Consider the following 15,684-nt stretch of genomic DNA (forward strand, 5'->3'; position numbering starts at 1 on the left):
AATTTTCTCCTCCATCCAACAACCAAGTGAAAAGCCAGTTTTACAAAAAAACAGCAAAGTTGTGTGGAAGAGCTCATGGCTCATCTCCAGGCTTCAGTTTCACAAGCTGGAGAGAAGTAGGGAGAGGGACATTTTCCAACCTGCAAAATGCATCCTTTCTGTCTCAACATGACTTCTTTTCAGCTGCACATTCAGCTGGAGCATTAAGTAGGGCTTGGCATGCACAACCAAACACTTTGCACCATGACAGGAAAAACCCTTCTCCTGGGTTTCCCAGCTGTACCTTTAGGATGAAGGCACAGAACTTCCTGGCCTATATCCTGAAAGACACAGGACCTGAAAGGTGCAGCCAGAGGAGCACAGTGGGACAGTGATGTATCATCAGACTATGTGGACACAGTGGACAAAAGCAGAGAAAGGAGGCCAGTAAGATGCTTGCAGGGGAAAATGGGTGTAGGGGCTGCCAGAGCAAGAGAACTTCAACGGCTCTGCCTTGGTTAGCATGAAAGGCTTGACAGATCCCAGGAGAGCACCACACTGCCCACTGAAGCACCTGCAGGCAGGAATTTTCCTTACCTTCACTACCTTCTATTGGGACCCACGCAGCTGCCTCAGGGCCACAAAGCTAAAACGCCCTCCCTACAGCCCTCCCCATACCACCCTTCCCAGAGAAACCCACAGCCCCACTGGGGAAGCAACCATACCTCTTTCCCAGTCCTGATCACAGACTCCAACAAGGCTCCCATGTAGCAAATGGAGGATTCAGGAATGTCCGCATGGCTATGTGGAAGAGGACAACAGAGCATTAGAACTACAACATGCCAAGCCATCCACCCTGACGCTGCATGCTGCACCCACAGGCAAGGGTCAGTCCAAGAACAAGGAATCCCTCCATACAGCAAGGTCACAGTGAGAAGACCAATCTGTGTGCATTACTCCCATGCCCAAGTTATCCACCCAAAGCAGTCCAGCAACTCATGCAGCTTCACAGGATTCAAAGCCAAAGCCATCAACGTGCAGTCAAGAGGCCCAAGCAACATCTTCGTTCTGTGCAAGAGGGTCTCATTTTTGGCAGAAGTTATAAACTGCCATGGAGAGGTTTTCCAATGCAGTAGGGAGACCCAGTGTTGTGAATCACTGCAGGGTCTCAGAGGATTTAATGAAACATCCTGCAAGATTCAAACAGCTTCTCTTCCAGCTCTGCCGACAATCAAGTGTCCCAACATCGCATCTACATGCAAGATCAGGACCATGCTGCCACTTTGCCCTTAGCATTACCATCAACAGAAGCTACAACACCATGTGCTTGCCCTCTCCACCTTCTCTTATGAACCAGCTCGCAGAGTCAGGACCACAAGTGAAATGTCTTCCATATTTCACAAAGCCAAAACAACCCACAACATCCCCCAAAGCATGAAGCTGGCAGTGGGGTTTCCAGGGAAATGGCACAAGCCAGGAGAGAGCAGTGACCCACACACAGCTGCAGGTCCCCCAGAATCAGGTGCTGCTCAGAATGACTTACAGTTTCAGCAGGTGCTTGATGATCTGCTCAGGAATGAGACGTTTCTGGGAAATAGTGTTAGCCTCCCACACCACAGCCTCACAGATGCTGCCATCCTGGAACCGCCGCAGCTCTGCTTTCTCCCCCCAGAAGGTGCGGAAGTCCAAGGCCTGTGGGGGGACATTAGCCAAGCCAGGCCAGGGACATGGGTCAGCCCATGGCTTGAGCCAGCCAAACCTCTACCATGACTGTCAGCCAGCCTCACAGCAATATGCAACCAGAGCATGGCACCAGCTCTGCTCCACTCTACTCAGCACAAGCAGGGCTCCCCTCACCTCAGGGTGATCAGCCTGTGGTCCCTTCTCCAGCGTGCTGTCAGCAAACCCAGGGACAAACAGGAGCCCAAACGTCAGAGGCCCAACATCCTTGTGTTTTGGGGGCTCAGCATCAATCGGCCACTGTGGGAAAATGAAGCACCAGGAGAGATAACACTGCTGGAGCAGTGGCTGCTGGGATACTGGGCAGCTAGATGAACGCTCCTGCTACATATTCTCAGGTGCCCGGATGAGCACAGACACAGAAATCCTCATTTAATAGGTCTCTCCAGTGAAAAAACCAGTTATCTTCACCCTGCCCCACTACTCAGTCAGGACTTCTGCTTAGACCAAGCCTCCCAGCTGCAACCCACACCCCAGTAGAGGGCCTCAGGTCCTGCATTCCCCACAAAGGTAACAGGCCTGTCTTCTCCCCACTGAGCAAAGACCCCTCCCCATGCCCAGCAGAGCCATGACGGACACACAAGACCTCGCTGTGAAGGATACAGTGTCATTGCCAAGCTGCATTACCTCGGGGATCTGGGGCAAGGAGTGAGCCACCAGCAGTGCTCTCCCAGCCAGCCCACGGGCCAGTAGTGAGACAATGAAGGGAAGGGCCGCACCCACGTAGTTCCCACCCCGATCTATCAGCTCGTTCAGCAGCTGCATCTTCTTGCAGGCACCCTGCAGCTTGCAGACATGCTTCAGGCTACAGGAGAAGGAGAGAAGCTGGTCAGCCACCCCTGCCAACAAATCCTTTCTGAAAGGGATAAGCTAGAGACTGGATAAAGTGGGGAGCTAAGGGTCCTGGCCCAGGATGGGGGCTACAAGAAAAAACACTGCACTGCGGCATCTCAGGATACACCACAGGTTATACTGGTCCTTGGGACAATCATTATTCCCAAAGGCAAAAGCATTGCCCTCCTCCTCCTGGGAGGCTATCTAAATAGTAAAAGCGAATGGCCAAACGCAAGAGGCACCAGTGTCTATCTCAATGCTAGCCCTCCAGGCCACCTCCCACCAGGCAGGTCCAAATCCACCCCAGTCCAAAGCCAGAAACAGCCACTCCTCTCTGAACAGGCTCCTCAGCATCACCCCATCGGCACAGCAAGACTCACTGGAAGACATGGTCAAAGGTTCTGAGCATGGGCTTCGCAGTCATGAGCAGCACCTGAAAGCCATCCACCATCCGATCATCCAAAATCTCCATGGAGCGCTTGGCTTCAAATTGGACCTGAATAAGCAGACAGGACAGAGCAAGAGCATGAATAGGAGTGGGGAAAGGAAAGTAAATCCCTCCAGTAGTTGTCACCAATGCTCCCTCAGCAACCATGACCACCCCAGCTCCATGGTCACCAGCAGCAGACCCCTGATTCCAGACAGCCTCTGTCCTCAACATGAAGCCAAGTCACCAACAGCTGTCACTGCTGGCCAAACAGTCCCTCCATGATCTCCCTGCCATCAGCATGGGTTTTTTTCTGCCCCAGAACAGTTACGTCTGCTAAACAGCTGTTTGGCTTAACCCAGAGGTGCTGCAAAGAACAACTCTCCGCTATTATTCAACCAGGACAGGTAAGGCAGCAGTACACCCAAATCTTAAAATACACTTCCAAGCTTCAGAGCTAGAGATGGATGTTAAAAAGCTTAAAAAGCAACAATGCACCCCCTTCCCACATCCAGCGTCCTCCTCCAAGATGTCTAACCACCTTCTGCCCACCTCAGCTCACTCCTAAGACAGCATCTCAGGATGCCATCACAACCTGCTCAGTACCTGGTGGTATTTGCTAGCAGTCATATCAGCACAGAGGTTCACCAGCCCAGAGGGATCCACAAAAACCACTTCAAATGCCTGGTGGAAGTCATCCAGGACAGGCTGGAAGAGCAAACAACAGTCCTTAGTGCCACAGTGCAGCACAGACACAAGGGCAGCACCACCGTGTTGCCATCTGACGCCACTGCAAGAAGCACATCCCTGCCTGGGCAGTGCTGGCAGCACAGGCAGACACAGGAACAAGACCCCACGGAGGGCTGCTCACCAGGGAGGCGTCCACATCCTTCACTAGGCTGATCCCCATCACACTCAGGTCAGTGGTGGCTGTGGGCAGACAGGAAGGGACAAGTCACACCACCATCCACATCTCCCCAGCTCATGACAGTAGTACAACTATGTACTGGTACCACGGTAGTCTCGCAGCGTTAAGAGTGCTATGATGCAATGCTGGCCTCCAACTCGTCATGGGACTTACCCTCTCCTCTGCAAGCCGCTCCATCCAGCCCTGCTCTCCTGCCTCATCCCCTCCTGTCCATTCCACCCACAAAGTCTCAACATCAGAAAGAAAAGCCACAGTTCCCGCTTCCCCATGGTTCAGGCTTTGTACAGACACTCTGCTGACACCAGCCTTTCCCTGCCCAGAGAGGCCTCTAGAAACTCACCCAGGAACTGCAGGGTGCTCCTCAGCACCTGATACCCACTCATCATCTTGACAATCTTGCGTTTCATCAGGAGGTAGGCAACCAGCATGGAAACCAAGAAGCCACTGAAGCACCCCAAGCCCTGTGAAAACAGAGGGCTGAGTCAACATGAGCTCAATGAGGCATCATGAGCCCCAGAGCCCACCCCACACGACTGCTTCTGGCCTCTGTCATCACCAGCTGGGCAGCCCCAAGCTCCAGCCCTGCCAGGAAGATACTGAGGCAAAGCCACGTACAATAAACAGAGATATGGATCCCATCGCAGGAAGGCAACACCTGAAAGTTCTTTGGGAAATGGGATAAATTCCCAAACACACTCCCACCCCCCGCCACTGCAAAACTCCCACTACATCATTTCAGATCTCCAAGAAACATGATTGGCTAGTACACACAGACTCACTGCAACCCACAGGGCAGGATGGAGCTCCTTGAAACCTAACACAGCTCAAATCAGTCACAAGTCCACCACACCACCCACCAGGATCAAATCACCACACCTTCCCACCCCTAGGAAGGGAAACAGGCCAAAGGCAGGTTAGCCAGATAGCAGAGTCTGCCCTGTCCCCTCGCACATGACATACCTTGCTGAGCTGCCGCTGGTTCAGCCAAACTTTAAGAAGGGCCAGCCCATCCTTCATGCCTGGGAAGTCAGTGGTTGCACTAGACAAGAAGTGCAGGTGGGACACCAGCACTGTGTCACAGAGGATGGAGTTGTTGTAGTGTGGAGTCGGGGGCTCAGTGGCTCCTGTGTGGGGAGACGATGGCACATTGGACCCAACCACAAACTTTCTGTTCACAGAAGAGGGCTGCAGTGAACCCACCTCCAGGTACTGAGTGCAGTCTCTGGCTGAACTGAGCAGCCTTATGTTCCCCCAGCCCCAAGCCCTACCTTCTCTGGGGGTGCTCTGCTCCATGAACCAGGCTGTCCGAACATTGTTCTTGCTGGGATAGAAGCGGCTGGGTTTGAAGAGACCCGGGGCAGGACAGGCAAGGAGTCGGACAGTGACCATCTTCTCATCCTTGCCTGTAAGCACCAGAAGGCAGGTATGCAGGAGCAAGAGATATTCAGAGACTAACTTGAGAAAAAAGGAATCATCCCCAGCTTGGGGAAAGAAAAAGCTCCTTCTCAGCAGAGCTCAGCAGCAGTGGAAATCACTTCAGAGCACAGACTGACCACAGAATGGCTCCCAGAGCCAAGAGTAACCCTGAGGTCACATTGCTCATGTCCAAGTCTCATCTTCATCCCCACTAGCTAGCTTGTTACCCCAGCACTCTCCTGCCTGTCTTGGCCTTGCCATGCCACCGTCTGTCCCAGACCCAAAAAGCTATCACCCGAGATCTGCAGAAACAAGCAGCACCCAGCAGTCAGTGCACGCCATCTCATCTCAGACAAAAGCCAGGCCGCACACAGCTGACTGGGGAAGCCAATACAAGGGCGGGAACAGGACTGGGGAGAGCAGGGAGGAAGGACGTGTTTTTGTACAGTCTGCTTTACTCCCACAGGGTACATACAGTACCTACAGGGTGTGCCAGCCAGCAAGGCCAAAGCTGGGGAGTCCAGCTAAGCTGCAGAGGGTGACTGGGAAGAGACCTTTAGGACTAGGCTTTGTGTGGAGGGAGATGACAACTGGGAGCATCAAAGCTCAAAAATTTATCAATGGAGATGACAGCCCCAGACTGACCCCTTTCCTAAGGGCCTGTTACCTGGTATGAGATGAACACCACCCTCCCCCCATAACCAGTACCTACTCACATCCCCCACAAGAGCAAGGCTCAAGTACTACCTTGAGGCCTCAGGAGCAGGATGGGCTTGAGATGGTTACTGTTCATGTAGGCGAACTTCACACTGCCAAAGAGCTTCTCTTTGGAGAAGTGCTGGGCAATATGGGCCAGGTACAGAGCTCTCTTCCGGTGGTAGCGCTGATTCAGGTTATCTTTATCCTGGAAGATTTCCTGGAAAGAGAGACAGGGCAATCCCACCTTACTCGCCTGCAAAGCTCAGTTCAGCCCAAGGCACTACACCATGCACTGATCTCCCTGGTCCCACAGGCAGCCCTATCTCAGCCATGTGGCTACAGGCCCATGGAACTCCAAGTCAGACAGGAGCACTATGCTGCTGCTAGCTCAACAGGCCCTAGGATCACAGGAGACAGCAGAGCCATGCAGCTAAATGGGGTGTCACTTCATCTCAAACCCTCTTAAAGCAAGTCTGGAGAGCAAGTGGAGGGAGCTATAGGGTAGCAACAGCCTGCAAACATCACCCTGCCTGTAACAGTCTTGTAAGCTGGGGCAAAAGTGCAATGAGGTACAAAGCAGAACAGCATCTATCTCCCCGGCAATGTGGAAGAGGTTCAGCCCAGGCAGAGAGAATGAATAGCCTCAGGAGTAACTACAATCAAAGCAGCTGCAAGCTCTGATAGAGCAAGTGGTAAGACCACACTTCCCAGCTCCTCATGGGAATCACCACACTGCATGTCCAGATGCTGTAACCTCACTCAGGAATGGAGAGGACAGGGCAGGGACCATGTGGGACAGAAGGGGAAAGGGCTCAACCAGGCACCAGGCCACTCAGGAGCAATCACATCTAGACTCACCCGTGGCATGGTCACTGCTACATCCACATTGACCTCCGGCTTAATGCAGGTGCCCAGCAGGTAGCTGCCCACCACCTTCATCTCAGTTGGGGGCACAAAGCGGAACCTCCCCTTCACATTGAACGGCACCTGCAGGAATGGGACCTTCACGCCCTTGGGGAGCCATGCCTGGTCAGTGAGCTGGGAACAGATGGGACACATGAAATGCTCTAAGCATCACCAACCCAAGAGCAGATGTGCAGGGACCAGGACTCCTCTCCCCACACAGCTGCAGGCACCTGCACCCAGGGCTTAAAGATGGAGTGTTCCCTTCTCCCCTCCAAGATAAAGCAAGGTAATATTTTTTCAGTCTCCAAGGGACAGAGTCCATGAGGACCACTGCTTGCACAGCAGCAGCAGAGCCTGCTCCATACAGGGGTCTTGCCACCTCCTCCATCCCTCTAGAACATACTTCAGTATCTGGGGTCTCTGGGATGGTCCTCAGCAGGCTGTTAATTTCGTGGAGGAAGGCATCAATCTTCTTCTTCTTTGTCTCCTTCAGTGTCACCTCCTTAAGAAGCTCTTCGATCTGTAGGGGAAAAGGGGACCATCAAAGACAGATGCAACCCGGAATTGCTCCTGCCCTTCACTTTTGTTCTGGTTTCAGGGAGGATAATCTTCTCAGTAGCTGGTGCAGTGCTGTTTTGGATTTGGAGTGAGAATGATGTTAACACACTGATGGTTTCAGGTTTTTTATATATATATATATATATATATATATATATATATATTTATCCTAAATCAAGGACTTTTCAATTTCTCAGGCCCTGCCAGTGAGATGGCTGCAGTGGCACGGGAAACTGAGAGGGGACACAGCCAGGACAGCTGACCCCAACTAGCCAAAGGGATATTCCATAACACAAAACGTCACACTCAGTATACAAACTGGAGGAGCTGGCCGGGGTTTTGCCATTGCTGTTCACGGACTGGCTGGGCATCAGTCAGTGGGCAGCAAGTAATTGTATTGCGCATCACTTTTTTTTTTTTTCTTTCCTTTTGGATTTTACTCCTATTTCCAACTCTCTCCTTTTCATCAAAAATGTTGTTATTATTATTACAGTTCATTTTATTTCAATTATTAAATTGTTCTTATCTCAACACACGACTTTTACCTTTTTCCCCCAGTTCTCCTCCCCATCCCACCAGGGGAGCAGGGAAGGTAAGTGAGCAGCTGCATGGTAGTTGGTTACCCACTGGGGTTAAACCACAAAAACCTTGTCCTCCAGCACCAACCACAAGCCTAGTGAAAAGGGCGGTAGGTGAGCTGAGGAACACAACAGCATCTCTCTGCAAACCCTGCCTGAAGCTGGGAGTCCAGACAGCCCATGGGCAGAAGGATAATGCACTCCTGCCGTCTCCTGTGAAGTACTGGATAGCAATCAACTCCATCCCACCTGCTTCTGTGTGAGGCTCAGCCACAAACAGTGGTGTGATTCATACAAGCATAGCTCTCCAAAAGGTTTTTTGTATGACAGAGTATCAGCTCCAGGAAACAACCCTGCAGGTTCACACCACGAGATCAGGCCCTAGAGATCCTGCTAACAGTGGGCAGCCAGGAGACCAAAGCTACCTCTCATAAAAATCAGCAACATTACAACCACCAGGAGCCATCTAGCCACCAGCCTGACCTCTCCCTAACACAGACAACTGGCTTTCCCAGGACATTAAAAAAAAGAATATCTTCCTGTCCCATCCAGAAGCTGATCAAAGACAGGAGACAGGTGCAATGGTGGTTTTACTTCCTCACCCCAGCAAGCAATAGCTTACTGCAGCGAGGAATGCAACGGTCACACTTCCACCACACTGCAGTTACACGCTGGAGGAGTTCAATTTTAATGGTGTAAAAGAGGCACAGAGCCTGGCGCGGGACGGTAATAGGCACTACGGTGGCAATACCAGTAATACAGCGGGTGCCTTGTAAATCCTGTGCTTTCTGTCCCTCCCTGCCCGGCTCCTGCAGAGGAGCGGCCGCTGCCCGGATTTACCGGGTCAGGAGGGCTCAGGAGACTGCCAACGGCCCGGGGTCCCTTCCCCAGACGGCTCCTGGAAAGCTCCGATCCGGGGTCCCGCTGCTCCCCGCCTCGTGTCGCCCCCACCCGCAGCTCAGCCTCCAGAGGCGCAGAGCGCGGCCGACGGCGGCTCGCCGGGCCGGCGGGCCTCCCGGCTAACCTGCAGCCGAAGCAGGCTGGAGTGGAAGAGATCCTCCGTCTCCTTCAGCTGGCTCAGCTCCTCGCTGGTCGGTGGCTTGTAGAGCTCGGCCCGGCTCAGCTTCACCGGCTGCAGGGCTCCGGCCCCGGCCGGTGCGGCCCTCTTCCCGCTCCGCGCCGCGCTCCGGGCGGCGGGGACTCGGTCCTGCGCCGCCTCCTCCGCCGCCTCCGGAGAGCCCTACGAGGAGAACACAGCATGGCTCGACCCGGAGCGCCACAGGCCCGCGGGGCGCCGATCGCCCCTCTCCCCGCAGCCCCCGCCGCCGCCTCACCGCCATGGCCGCCGCCGCACAAGCACGCGTGAGCCCCGTCACCACGTGCGGCACCACGCGCCCTGCGCGCCGCGGAGCACCGCTTCCCATTGGCAGAGCGTACCAGCGCCAGGCTCCTATTGGCCGCGCCGCCTTCCCTCCCCGCCCACCGAGCTGCCCACGGAGCCGAGCTCACTTAAGCGGGTGGAAAAGGGTGGGGGGGGGGTGGTGTGCTTTTCCGCTTTGCGGCAGGTCGTGCTGGGAGCGGCGCGTTTTGCAGCAGTGTCGGGTGCCTGACGGCAGCGTGGCTCCCGGCCCGCAGGGCGGTGAGGAGGGGGCTTTTACCCAGGTAGGGGCCGCTGCCGCCGAGCCCATCGCGGGTTGCCCACCCAGGCTTGCCCCGATGAGCAGCCTCTCTTGCCTCAGGACCCGCACGCTTGCGGCTGGGCAGCACTGACAGCCTCACGCACCCCCTTCCCACCCCCACCCGCGATGGCTAGGATGGAGCTCAGAGCTGGTCCCGGCTGCTGCCCAGGGTCAGGCGGACCTTTTTTTTATTATTTTTTTGCAATTGTAAGCTGAATTCGCAGCCTTTGACCCCAAAGTATGGTCCTCAGGGCAGGCCGGCGTGGTTTCACGTTCAGGCTCGCTGCGTGTGGATGCCACAAGCCAGTTTGTCCTGCGGGATGAACCCAGCCCAGGTCCAGCGGCGTTACACACTGACCCGGCCCTGCTTGCGGGGCCTCTCTGGTTTCAGCAGCACTACGTTTTTCACATTGTGTTTGATGTGAAAGGGATCTTAAAATAATTGGGGAGGGGGAGATGAGGTGTACTGGAGTTTAATAAACTGGACTTTGGTTTTCAGTCTGGTGTGACTTTGTCCTCTAGACATGAGGAAAATCTGGGGTTAGTTAGGTGGGTAGCCAGGGCATCTGCTGGGCTCTGAGCAGCTGACTCCAAAGGTACAAGCTGCCAGCTGTAAATAAACACGCAGTAAAATAACTGCGGTTTGCATAATGCACACAATTCTGGCAAAAAGCCAAACTGGGTCTGAAAAGTCATCCTGCTCCAGTTTTGAGCCTCAGGTGGCTCAGCTGTATGTGCCTTCTGGCATGAGGATTTTTGAACAACTCTGAGTTACTCAGTATTTTTGAGACAATGAATACAGAAAGCGGTTTCCTGTACCCAGGAAAGACCTTTATTTTCCAAAGCAACCAGGCTGCAGGCAGCACGGCCAGGTTGATCCAGGGTAGGGCGAGTGTGGAGCTGCTTGTACTGCAGAGTTGGGCTCTGTTACTTCATGATTAATCGGAGTGGACGTTCCCTACGTGACCTGCAGAGAGCACAAAGCAAAGTCGTGGCAGCCTGACCCAGCTTGGCCAGCTCCCACAGGGGCTGGAACAGGCACCAAGAGTGGGGCTGGGCCAGCAGCAGCCTATGTGCAGATTACTGGAGCAAGAGAAATGTCCCCTTTATATATGCCTTTAAATACATGTGCCTTTACAAAGCCAACTCCAAACCTCAGGTCCAGCCAGATTTGGGTTATCAGGGTATTTAAAAGCCCACCATATGTGTTGCCGTGAACAAGAGGTCAGAGATTTGGAATGCAGATATTGTAGTTCTGTTTCCAGCTCTTTTACTGGTTTTGACATAACTGAAAATGGTTTAAATCACTTCTCTGCGCCCTGCCATGAAAAAGGGATGTTGTGGACTCCAGTGGGACCGTCCTCCTTTAGGAGGACTCCGTTCTGGGATAGCATCCCTGCCTGGAGTCTGTTATCTTGATGTCAGGTGCAAATTCTTCTCCCTGAATGCTGGCCACCCTGAGTTCTGTTTTTTTCCTGCACTGTGGGAATGATGTAAGCAGGATCTCCTCAAAAGCAAATGTACAGGCATGTTAAGACAGAGGGTAGGAGATCACATATCCATCCTGAAGTAAATGCAGGAGTTCAGAGAACTCCCCAGTGAACAGGACTGAGCTTTGTCTCTAACACAGGACCCCTAAGCCAAGCCAGCCCACTGCTCATGGACTATGCTCACAGGAAATATGAGCAGGTTTGGAGAAAATCAAGCAGGTTTGGGGGAAAAATAAGTAGTCTCTGTCTTAGAGAGGAAAAAAACCCTGGGAGGATGTTTGCAGCTGATTTTTGTCTGCCCTGCAGGCCTTTGCTGCATCTGGCTTGTGATGGAACAAGGCAGGCTCTCACCCTTACCTCTGCTAGGGAAAGCAGGGCAATGCCATGTCCATCGGTGCCCATGGCTGCCCAGCTTTCACGTTGCAGAGCTCATTTGAACATGCTGCCACTTTGCAGCATCTCTCCCTGGGAAATCCTGGTACCGAGCTCCTGCTCGAGACCAGGAATCATTTCTGTTCCCAAACCAGGCTGGCATCAACCCACATGTCGCCTGACCTGCTGCCTAGCTGGGCACAGTCAACACTGTCATTGCCAGGAGCCTCTCAGGCCTAATGTCCTTGGTATTTAACAACTCTGAAGCAGGAAAAACTGCTGAAAGCATCATGTCAGCCTTGGGTCAACCAGAGGACTGGTCTGCAGGTCGGTGTTTGGCTCCTGCTTTCCTAGTAAAGTCTCCCGAGAGCTGAGCTGACCCATTGTTGTTATTTACAGACCACCTGCACACAAATGCTTGCATCAGGGATACTGGTGATGGTTGTAGGTATGAGATGAGGCTTCTGGTCCCTGTTACTGCTCACAGCAGGTCCTGCCTGGCTGCTGCATCACAGCCTCTCTCAATCCCAGCCACAAGCAGCAACTTCCCCAACCCTCTCCAGAACATCCCAGGAGAGGGCTTTTGCCCATTGTAACCTCCAAATAGCTTCTTCCTTCTAACCTGGGTCAGGTCCCACAGGCCTAGCCTTACCCTTTGAGCTGGGAAGACAAACCCCCTTCGTCCATCTGTGTGCATGCACGTGCTCCCCCACACTCCCTTGCATCCCGAGGTTTTCTCCAAAATTGACTTCCAGTTACCATACAGTTTAACTCCCATCCGGTTTTGCAGGTAGTTCTTGTGCACAGCCTCAGTGACTCCACGGAGTACGAATTACAGCATCAGCTCCTAGTTCAGGAGGAATTTATCCTCTGTGTGCCCAAGAGAAACAGCTCCTTGGCCTAAGGAGTTCCATTTCTCCCCGTTCCTTCCTGCCCCAACAAGACCAGGACCCTGTGCTCCAGCTCCACTCCTCTCCCCTATTCCCACTTCATCACACTCCATTCCTGCTGTGCCACACTGCTTCATGAGATGTGATTCACTGCCCAATGCCTGCGGGTGCTGTGGGCATACCTGTGGTGTTGGGCTCCCCTCTGATTTAAGGCAAGGGTAATTACAGCCCTGTGCAGGATTTTTAAGAAGGCTGGGAAAACCAGTTTGGTCATTCCTGGCCCCAAGGTCATGTCCCTGTGCTGTGTGAGAACAACAGGGGAGGAGGGACTCAGGCAGGGATGGGGACAGGGTGGGTTGCTGGGGTTCCCATTGTGCAAATCCCTTGGCATCCCCTGTTCACCTCTGATGTCCCCAGGATAGGGAGTAATGCCCAGCTGGGGTGGAAGAACAGCATCAGGGTCTGGCCATGGGGGGACTGGATAACAGGTCTGTGCCTGGAGCCACGCTGGCCTCCTGCTACCCTCTCTCCAGCCCCCACATCCCACCACTGCCAGGGCCCTCATCCTCTGGAATGGGGCACATGTACATACACACACAGATACACATGCATATGTGAACATACACACACACAAACACCCATACACCCATACAACTGCACACACATGCATGCACCATGTATATATACACTACCCCTACACACATACCTCTAGACACACAAGCATAACATGTATGCACACACAGGTGGACATAAACACATGCACACAAGTAGATACACACATACACACATATACATACACCCATCTTACAAACATACATACACGCACACCTCCATGCACAAATATGTACTCTTCCAGACCCCTACATATACATAGGCACACAACAGACATATGCATACATATACACACACATACATATGCACGTACACACACATATGCATACACATGCATACACACACATACCCATGGACCTACAAACATGCACACGTACATACATATACACACCTACAGACACATGCACCCCTACATGCACTTCCATACAGAGCCAAAGCAAGAAGCTGCCAGCTCTGATGGAGCCAGGGGGGGCTGGGAGCACTGGGGGGACTGGGGCAGGTCGGCTCCTCAGGGCACCTCAGGGTAGCCAGGCAGCACAGCCAGCCCTGCAGTGGGGAGCAGGACCAGTGACATCTTTCCCAGGACAGGTTATTTAATAAAGTATTTCAGCACATAGTGAGTCATTAATTATGCCCCATCCTACAATGCTAATACTTGTAATAATAATAATAATAAATTTTACAGCATTCCACACCCTGCGCTCACCCTTGCAGGTGTCACATACCTCCCACCATCCCACCTTCCCAAAGAGCCATGGTGTGGCCCCAGGTAGCCAGCCACTGCTGGCCTTCTGTTTCACGCTATGCTTCAAACTCACTGTCCAGAAACCCCTGGGGAACTGGAGGAATCCTTCCCCTGACTCTGTGCCCAGGAACCAGCCCAGGTGAAGCCATTCTCAGGCAGGTTCTCACCGAAGGTGAGCATCCCCAAACTCTGTGTGCCCATATCTTCGCAGCATGATATCCTGGAGCTCCTGCTTCCCTAAGAGGCACAGACAGATGGCAAGCCAGCATCAGCACACCCCTGGGGAAATCCCACATCAACATCAGCTATCCAGGCACTGCCATCAAAATCAGCAGTAGCATCTTACAAATGGCAAAACTCACCAAAATAACATGTACACTTCCTTTAAAACATCTACATCATACTGCAGAAGCCACGACAAAGTCCGTGACTGCTGTCACATAGATGGCCAGGCCAGCTAGATACCTGGTGCTGTGTCCCACACAGTCAGCCCCAAACCCCAGAAGGTCCATGAACACCAAACCCAGGGCAAAACCTACAACCCATACCTTTGCCACATGCAAATGGAAAAAATGTGTGGGCACACAGCCTGCTGCCCCACACTGGGATGAGCCTGTGTGACAGCTGGTTCCTGAAATATCTCCCAGGAGATAACAGCACTGGTGGGACACAAGCTGGGGCTGAGTTTTTTCTTCTTCCTGGTTGGATTCTTTCTGTTTTGATCTGTTCCTCCTTGTGTTCATCCGTGCTGGTGGAGCAGGGCTGTCCCTTCCCTTGGGACACAAGGAGAGCCAGGGGCAATGTTGAACCACTAGCAGGGATTGCTGGTCTCCCAGAAACGGGGAGCTGCAAAAGAAAAAGGGGGTTGCTGCTCCTCACCATCCCTTTACACTTTGCAAAATGGAAAGCCTGGTGGAGATTCGTGGACATGGTTCCTGCTGGTTTTTTTTCTGAGGGGTCTCAAATCCCTTTGGCCTGACAAGGTTGATTGCAAGCAGGTTGCAAGATTCCAACTGAGCAGCCTCTGGCCTGCAGCCTTTGAACCCGCTGAGCTAGTGGAGGGGCCGTCGGGAGCGTGTGGAGGCACATGGCTGCTTGGTGCTGCCTTTCCTGGGAGCATCTCTTAAAATCCCAAGCACCTCCAAACCTCAGCCCACCATGGTGCTGATGCCCTGGGCCATGTGGCTCAAACCACTGTGCATGAGTGCACACCCGCAGGCACAACCACGTGCACACACTTCCTTGCTCCCTCTGCTCCCACCCTAAGAATGCCACTGGCATCACAGGCAGCTGTCAGGAAGGGGCTGGGGTCAGATGGGGCTGCTGAGCAGGTTTAGGCATCACGTTGACCCCAGCTCATGGTGTGTCTGCCCTCCCTCTGCACTGCCTTGTTCCACTCTAGGGCCTTCCCACAAACACCACTGCTGTGGAAATGCTCCAGTCCCACAGCAGCTGTGAGGAGCTAAACCTGGAGCTAAAACCTCAGCATATCCCCAGGGCTTGGCATCACCTGCAAATGTATCATGCTTCCCCACTGGCAAAGCCAGCTCCTGCCCAGGGCTCTCCCCATTCAACCTTTGCACCCATCCCCTAACCCACTTTGCCCCCCCCATGGCCAGTGCTGTTTTTTTTCCCAAGCATGATCTCAGCCATAACACCTGGAGTGAGGTAGAAAGCCTTGCAGGGACCCAGCACTTCTCATTGCCCAACAGCTTCACCCAGATTTGAGGTGAAGGGTTTCTTGCTTCTCCTGAAGAGAGGGGCTTCTGTCCTACCCCAGCAGATTCTGCATTTCATTGTAGGATTAAATAGTTCCTCCCTTTGGTTTCTG

At 53.2% G+C, this 15,684-nt stretch overlaps 1 protein-coding gene across 1 annotated transcript in view; it reads right to left on the bottom strand.

Annotated features, from left to right (window-relative positions):
- The window catches only part of NOL6 (nucleolar protein 6), a 28,999-nt gene extending 19,496 nt beyond the window's left edge, over positions 1-9,503 (bottom strand). The window contains exons 1-15 of the mRNA XM_055699410.1: positions 9,400-9,503; positions 9,090-9,305; positions 7,333-7,449; positions 6,882-7,061; positions 6,072-6,240; positions 5,177-5,311; positions 4,869-5,032; positions 4,249-4,369; positions 3,852-3,910; positions 3,587-3,688; positions 2,934-3,049; positions 2,347-2,524; positions 1,837-1,959; positions 1,523-1,671; positions 705-780 (exon numbers count right to left, since the gene is read on the bottom strand). Coding sequence (XP_055555385.1) covers positions 705-780; positions 1,523-1,671; positions 1,837-1,959; positions 2,347-2,524; positions 2,934-3,049; positions 3,587-3,688; positions 3,852-3,910; positions 4,249-4,369; positions 4,869-5,032; positions 5,177-5,311; positions 6,072-6,240; positions 6,882-7,061; positions 7,333-7,449; positions 9,090-9,305; positions 9,400-9,489 — 1,995 coding nt within the window. The 5' untranslated portion in view covers positions 9,490-9,503. The remainder of the gene's footprint in view (positions 1-704; positions 781-1,522; positions 1,672-1,836; positions 1,960-2,346; positions 2,525-2,933; positions 3,050-3,586; positions 3,689-3,851; positions 3,911-4,248; positions 4,370-4,868; positions 5,033-5,176; positions 5,312-6,071; positions 6,241-6,881; positions 7,062-7,332; positions 7,450-9,089; positions 9,306-9,399) is intronic.
- Positions 9,504-15,684: the final 6,181 nt, after the last annotated feature.

Source organism: Falco cherrug, chromosome Z (genome assembly GCF_023634085.1).
Source record: "Falco cherrug isolate bFalChe1 chromosome Z, bFalChe1.pri, whole genome shotgun sequence".
Lineage (NCBI taxonomy): Eukaryota > Metazoa > Chordata > Aves > Falconiformes > Falconidae > Falco > Falco cherrug.